Source organism: Pavona decussata, unplaced genomic scaffold (genome assembly GCF_977016875.1).
Source record: "Pavona decussata unplaced genomic scaffold, jaPavDecu1.1 SCAFFOLD_67, whole genome shotgun sequence".
Classification (NCBI taxonomy): Eukaryota; Metazoa; Cnidaria; class Anthozoa; order Scleractinia; family Agariciidae; genus Pavona; species Pavona decussata.
The window spans coordinates 870,012-877,905 of NW_028145486.1; the positions used below are offsets into that span (position 1 = coordinate 870,012).

The window sequence follows — 7,894 nt, forward strand, 5'->3', positions numbered from 1 at the left end:
CAATATTATTTTGTGGTTAATTTTCAATGGCAAATATTGGTCGACTAACCAATGTGACAATGTTTCTTAACGTTAAGAGTACTTTGCAAAGCGAAATTCCCAAGCGAAATTGTCCAAGTTGTAATGCTGATTGTAGGGAATATGGGTGCTTACGAGTAGGGCTGGACGAACATGACACCAACAATAATTCAGTCATGTCCAACTATTTTAAAAAGTGACACTATTTATTGCATCTAACGATAATTTCCACTAGCTATGTTTTCTGGAATCATCATTGTTAATTAAGAAACTCAAGCTCTCACTCAACATTGGTATTAAGGCTTCCAAAGAACTTTTACTGCTTTAATTTAACTGTAATTTTTTTAATGTTTAATGTTGCAGTGCCTAGCCAGTTATTCTTTTTTCTTATCGTTTCTGTTTTTCTTGTACTTTATATCTATGGCAACATTAAAGTGACATGTTGTTGTTGTTATGGCTTATCAATTTTTATTATCACCTTTCGGGCGATTCTCTACTCAAGTTTAGCGCATTCACTGTTTTGTTCGTTTGACAATCATGGTTTTTTATTAAGAACCGGAATATTACAAAACTTTACTGTTTCTATTCCATAATCGTGTGTTTAGTTTCCAGGATGTTTCGGCGTAGTTATCATTTTTACATTGTTTTGAAAAATTAAATTTTCAAGAGGCAGTCTTAAAGGGCACCTGATACCTTAATTCATTTTGGCAGGCGTATTTCCACCTGTTCAGGGCTTATAACTGCCAATTACAAGAAACCAAGCCAGTCTTGGTCCGCGCAGTCAGAGGTTGAGAGTTAGTGAGTGATAATGCGGCTGATAATAGCATTCGTTTGGATCGCACTTGGTTTTGTTGTCCTATTTAAGGTTGATCAGCAGCTTTCAGAGGTCAGTTCTTTACATAGTGGTCAAAATGTCAGCCGAGAATATCGTTATGCTTCACCAATACCGTTCAACTTCCAACGGTAGCTAAAAGGAAAAAGTAATAGTACAGTTATACAACGTTTCGCAAACAATTAATACAAAAACGTTTGACCCATGTTGCGCTACGCTTTTCTGTTCAGCTGAAGATTATTAACTTTACGGCGAAAAGACAATAGAGAAATCCCGCTGAGATGAAATCGAATTTTTAAAGAGATTATGTCTAAATTTAAATTTCTCTGGAGCGCCCAGTCGTTAATAGAAGGCAAAGATCAGAGGAGGGATTGTTACTTCCCTGCTTTCATTAACATAGTGCATATGGTGTATAAATTATTTCTAAACCACTGCTTAGACCAGATAAACTAAGACAATTTTACTGATGGTAGCTCATGGTGGTGTTGTTATGTTGTTTTTTTCTTTTAGGCAAAACAGCTCGAACGAGGCAACTATCAACACCTGCAGTATGGAAACTTTAAGGCGTTTTTTCGTCACATGCTGAACATTTCCCAGGTTTTGGCTTCGTTTGATGTTAATGGTTATACCGACTGTGCCTTCGAATGTCTCGCCAATCTAGCGTGTTTCTCCTTCAACTTTGCTATTTTTGCTGATAACAGTACTGGCCGCCACGTTTGTCATCTCCTGGCTTCAGACAAGTACAATCACTCCAGCAGTTTTGTACCAAGTGACAAATTTCATCATTACGCTATTGCGGTAGGTTGAGTAAAAATTCTCTTTTTTTTTTAACTCGTACAAGCAAGGTATGGCATTCTATGTAGTCTCTTTAATGGCTTAGTTTTATCCCAGGAAACTTGACTCGTGCAAAATTGTGAATCATTTCATCCATTAAGAGCTAAAATCAACGATTCATTGGATACATTGTTTCAAATTAAACTGAGCCTGGCAAGGAAGCTTCTTTGAAGCTAAGCCGGATGAAGCTAATGGAGTCTAGTGCTTACGTTGCGATCAGCACGATACTGAATTAATAAAGTACACATTAAAGGCCTAATCGAGTAACATCACCTCATTCAGCACTGAAAAAGAAGCAGGCGCGGATAATGCGATTGAAGCGGCCAGATATTACGACGCCGACATTGTGTCCGAAGATTAAGAATTTTGTTTTTGTGAGAATTTCTTTCGCTTTGCAAAGTATTCGTAACTTTTAGAAACGTTGCTTATTGGAATTGCTCGTCAATCATTACCTGTCACTGACAAAAGCAACTAAAAGGTAATATCGCCCACTCACTCTTACAGGTAGCAATATCCTTGCATAGAGTAATTAACTCCGAAAAGCACTGCCAAAAAATATTTGAGGGAATGCAGCTATCTTCAGAGTATTAGACTCTGGGTGTAAGATCATTAACGTTGTCAATAGACGCGCGGCTGACTGCTCCACGAAACGTCGCAAATTTGCCCACAGTCTAACGTTGAATGTGAATATGATTTTATTTTACTAAGTAGGCAAATGCCACCGAAATCTGCGACTTTTCGACAGGCAGGTTTTCTAGAAATTGACTTTCTAAGAGTCATTTTCGTGCTTTTGGACTATTTTAATGGCGTTGTTCGATTGGTTTTTCATTCTAAAGAAATGCAAAACAGCCGACAATAAACAAGGCATATCGCCATGATCTAACACTTAGCTGTTTGATGAATTCTAGTTTTTCCACTATTGTTTCAGAGCTTATGCGAAAGCTTTCCGTGTCAAAATGGTGGTACCTGTCGCCCATTGTATGGTAAAGACTCATACGTGTGTGACTGCCACGAGGGACATAATGGAACGCACTGCGAGAAAGGTGGTTTATTTATTAATAAAGTAAACTAAAACGAATATCAAAGCTATTAAAGGAAAGGAAAGTAATATGACGTCGAATACGAAACAGAAAGGAAAATTAACAAGAACGACTAAATTTCAAAAGAAATGGATACTCACTCCAATTCATTTGTTGTTCATTTTTATTTATTTATTTATTTATTTATTTATTTATTTATTTAGCTACTCATTTATTTATTTTTTTATTTAATTTTTTGAAAACGAAGCTGTTTCCAAGTATACCATTCACAGTATAAATTTTTGTATCCGTGACTTAAAAGTAATCTATAATTTATGAATGAAAATCCAATTCTTGTAAAATACACTGTAATTTATAATTGCAATTACTAAAGTTGATGATTCTAAAAAGAAGATGTACTAAGAAAACAAAAGCAATACATCGTAAGTGAAGTAAACAAATGGAGAGTAAAAAGAAATAAGTAATTAAATAAATAATAAAAGGAAATAGGATAAATAAAGAAACAAAAAAGGAAATTTCATTATTCCATTGTGATTATGTTGGCTAGTATTTCTAGAGTGTCAAGGGGCTCTCGGTATGGCAAACGGTTCGATAACTGACGAGCAGATTAGTGCTTCTTCAGTGTATGATGCCAATCATGCCGCCAAGCAGGGGAGACTCTACTTTCAAGAAACTCCAATCAAATCAGGAGCATGGCTAGTTCCACGGAATCAGACCAATCAGTATCAGTGGCTGGAAATTGATCTGAGAGATCAAAACACCAAAGTAACAGGAGTAGCAACGCAAGGAAGGAATTATAACAACTGGCCCGACGGAGCTCACAAAGAGTGGGTGAAAAAGTACAAACTGCAGTACAGTGATGACGCTGTGACCTTCCAGTACTACAGAGGAAAAGGGCAATCTGAAGACAAGGTACATGGATAAACTTTCTTCAATTAACGAAGCACGGACAACCTTTAAATACTAAGATTAATTTGGTTTAATTACACAGCATTTAAGCCAAAAATCTCTTTGTTGATTATTATACCTTTTCATTTCCCAGAGCATCAATGTCTATAACTTTTTCACTTTTAAGATTTTAAAGTCCAGCATTACGTCACCACAAACACGATACGGAAAAATGTAACCTTTGAGTTCCTTGAAAGCCTCCATCAATTCCCCCCCCCCCCCCCCCTCCTTCCCCGAAATCAAAACAGCAGCAGAAAGTTTAACCAGAATGGTGTCATACACTATATATAAAACGGCAAAGTGTAAAATAAAAATGGTCTTTTTGTCCGTTTCTGTGCCCGTTCATGACATTGGGGGGTGTTCCACTTAGTATCCTTAGAAACTGCTTTACATGGAAGCCAAGCATCAAAAATAATGTTATTATAAGGCCTTCAGTAAAGTGTGGATATAGAAAATTCTACTACGGATACCAGTCAAGGCTTAACCGAAGATAGCTTTCCTTTTAAAGACGACACATTTATCGCCTGTTTCAGAGAACCTATGAGGTCATTTCCTGGCTTAGTGCCTTTGTAAACAAAAGCTTATTTCTCTCTTTTAGGAGTTTGTTGGTAACACAGACCGAGACAGTGTTGTTTACCATGACCTGAACCCACCAATCACAGCACGGTACATCCGTTTTCGACCAACAGCTTGGAATAATTTGATTGCAATGAGGGTGGAACTTTATGGCTGTAAAGGTTATTATTACAGTTCATCCAGGTTGTGAGTTCCTTGTAAGAATATAATTTGAAGATAATATTAATCGCAATATACACGTAGATTATATTATTCAGGTGGTCCATACACACCTCGGTAAATGGTATTATCCGTGGCAAATCAACCGGGGGGACATTCCACGCGGAATTCCATCTACCAAGAGAACAATATTTAGCAATTATTCACCAAAGTGGAGGTGGAGGTGGATAGTACTGAGGTGAATAATTGTTATAGTATATACCACACAAGCTGAATAAGAACTGGACCAAAAATTACTTTATTTTTGACAATATACCGACCAATGGTGGGAAATTTTAAAATCTCGCGCGCCGCGCGGTAAGCGATTTCTTATTGTAGAAAGTTCCGTCTCGCTTTCTTGCAGACAAATAAAACTTCTGGAGGCACTTGTTTAGTTGCTACGTGTCTTTTCTTCGATTGTTGTGTGAAATTTGTCCTGTTGTTGAAACCATACTGCAAAACATTAGATGTTTCATTGTTTACATTGTACTATAGTGCTCGACAGTTTTCGTACACAATTCTTTTTTATTTTTCGTCTAGAATATGAGGTTTGAAAGATTAAATTACTTACCATGTAATGCCTTCAAACCAAATTTGTTGCCGGTTTTGTATTTTTTATATTTTTTTTAATGGCCGTCTCTTTTATCGAAATATTTTCCTCTTAAGTAACCGTGGCGAAACGGGAAGCCATCTTGTTCCTCTTCGACTGCTCGGAGGTGAATAGTATTTGGCTTATCACCTCCGAGCTAGCCAATCAGCGCGCGCGGAAAGCACTATTCGCTTGTGCGGTATATACTAATTATACATATGTATGCATATATATTAATACATATTTATTTGTTAATTTTTTCTTTTCTGTTTGGCCTTCGTTTTTGGCGACGATAACAAAACCACACCCTTTTTTTCCAACGAAGAAATAATTCTTGCGGTAACAAAATGTACTTTTTGAAATAGTCCAGAACAAAATGCTTTTGCTTTCTTTGCATCGTGGTGTGCGTGAACCGTCCGTCCATCTATCCTTTCAGTCATTCGTTCTTTGTTCGTACATGTCACAGTTATCTTGCAGGCCAAATAATGTTCAAGATCAATAGAGTGACTGTCAATTTTCGCTTGGTAACTGAAAATGATTGACAAGATATCGAAAAACTTGCAACAAGAGTTTCTATATTGATTTACACCTTTATTGAAGATACATGCTAGAGCAGGCGTCCGGTCCTATTTCTCATCAAATTAGTGTAAAACGGACAATTCTCTTGTCAGTTCGTCCAGACCATCATCATCGTCATTAGACTCATCACTGGCTCCTGTTGTAGCCTCCTAACAACAAAAGTAAAACGGACACGACTGTTGCCGGCTTGTCCAGACCGTCATCGTCGTTATCATTGGCCCCTCATGTTCCATCATGAATGCGACTTCTGTTGACAGAACTAGTTATACGTTACGGGTATTTTTTTTTTCTTTGTTAACATGTATTGTTTACATGCAATTGTTGAATTTTTGTTTTCTTTTTGTAGAATGACTCAAGATTACGATCAACAGAAACCCTGTACTCTTCAGACGGAATCTTAATCCAGGATAACAGAATTGTTCGCGAACCTTAAACTTAATCAATACAACACAATAGTTTAAGATCTAACTTGGTAAACCTTTAGGTCATGTAAGTTGTAACTGCAATAAAATTCACCGGCGACTCTTGAGTTGTTGTTGTTTTTGTTTTTGGGAAGAGACACTGGGAGTGAACAAACTTGACCACCAAACACGATTTGTAGCAAAGTTCTTATGGTTATAAATAGCATTAACAAAGCATGCCTAAAGCCTAATATACATCACTTCAATCCACGTCAATCAATCAATCCGCTTCAATCCACAAATGCCTAATTGGATCGACTGATTTCGACTTTAAAGGGACGCACGCAGTCACCTTTTGTGACCGCGCTGACCTGGACACTATTTTGGCAGTTTGAAAAGCGTCTACCTCAACCTGAAATCAAAAGTAGGCGTCGAATACATCTAGAAATCCACTTCAATCTTCCCAGCGTTTTATTGGATTTCACTCTTTTACTGAAAGCCTGTTTCTAAGTGTGCTTTTGCTCATCCTATGATATTATTTTATCATATTTGGCTAAAAACAGTATGGATTGCGTCTCCAACAAAACATGAAAAGAAGAGGTGAGAATCGTGAAGGCACTCGGTGGAAGAAATCGCCTGCGTCGACTAAAATAACAAGAGAAATCAATCAAAAACATTCCAGAGCAAATCACCATGATATATATTTGGAAAATCGCATTTTCTCAACCTGGCGAAAGGTTCGTGCGGAGGGAATCTTCGGAAACGATTCGAACTTCGAGTCATAGCTGCTTGGTTTGGAGCTCAGACGAAGACAAGCTCCGGTACACAGTCGATTATCTATACAGCATATATTCTTCCATTGGATAGAATCTATTTAAACTTGTTTTTATCTAGGGGATACTTATTTTTTCTAGGGGATACTGATTTGGTAATTCGCTTCAATTGTTTGGTGTTTGTGGCGCGATGGCGGACAGTGATTGAAGCGACAATGATACCAGAAGACTTTAAAACATTACTACTGGTGACAGTTAAGAATAGACATTGGAGAATAGAAATTTGACAGAGAAAAATTTGGTAGACATTCTGAAATCGTAGTGGAATTTTCGTTTCCTGTGTGTCTTGGAAGCCAAGTGACAACTTTTCATGCATTTTTCGTTGTTTGGTTAATTGGATGGTTGGGAACCTGCTTTGGCGCCATTTTGAACGCATTATTTCGCGTCGCACATAGATAAAGAAATGATAAACGTGTAGTGTGGGATTTTCGAGTTATGATGCAAGCCTGAGATTGTTAAGCACGAAATAGTTGCTCTCGGCTAAGCCTCCAGCAACTCTAGCAAACCTCCCAAGTGCATCCATAACTCGTTGGCTGCCCATCTATTTTCGTTTACCATTTCTTTTATGATATGGATTAATTTGGATATTTCCTTTATTAACATACTGGTGTCATTCATGCGTCTTGTCGACTTAAATGGGGGCAAAATCTGGCACAAATTAAAATTAGATCTATTTCTGCAGTCCGTAGCTTAATTCTCCTTACAGAGTACACCGTCTCTTATCGTAAAAAATCTCAGAACCAAACATTTTCATAAGAGGACGTTAGGCGGCAGAAATCCAGCGAAATACGGTCTTTAAAATAGAATAAGCTAAAACGTGCGCTTTTTTCATGTTCTTTTTTAACCCAAAATAATCGAAACAACTAAAAAAACGTGAAGTCAATAGCACAACAATAAATCTGTCAGCAAGTAGAGTTATGAGGTAACCTTTGTTCCATTTAAAATTTCTCCCAAATAGTCAACGCACTAAGAATCACTATCCCAGTCTCCTTTGCTTGTCTTGCGACTATTGATTTCAATAATATTGACAGATTCTCCGAGAATTA

General features: G+C 37.3%; 1 protein-coding gene across 3 annotated transcripts; it reads left to right on the top strand.

Annotated features, from left to right (window-relative positions):
- Nucleotides 1-759: 759 nt before the first annotated feature.
- Nucleotides 760-6,899, top strand: LOC146477947 (EGF-like repeat and discoidin I-like domain-containing protein 3). 3 transcript variants are annotated; one of them, XM_085112673.1, is made up of 6 exons: nt 760-904; nt 1,361-1,648; nt 2,613-2,727; nt 3,272-3,636; nt 4,271-4,409; nt 5,961-6,899. In XM_085112673.1, exons 1-6 carry the CDS (start codon nt 827-829, stop codon nt 5,963-5,965), a joined length of 990 nt encoding a protein of 329 aa, XP_084968799.1. In that variant the 5' UTR covers nt 760-826; the 3' UTR covers nt 5,966-6,899. The 3 variants fall into 3 exon arrangements, with proteins under 3 accessions (XP_084968799.1, XP_084968797.1, XP_084968798.1); XM_085112671.1 differs by lacking the exon at nt 5,961-6,899 and having other exon boundaries at nt 4,271-4,979; XM_085112672.1 differs by lacking the exon at nt 5,961-6,899 and having other exon boundaries at nt 3,281-3,636; nt 4,271-4,979.
- Nucleotides 6,900-7,894: the final 995 nt, after the last annotated feature.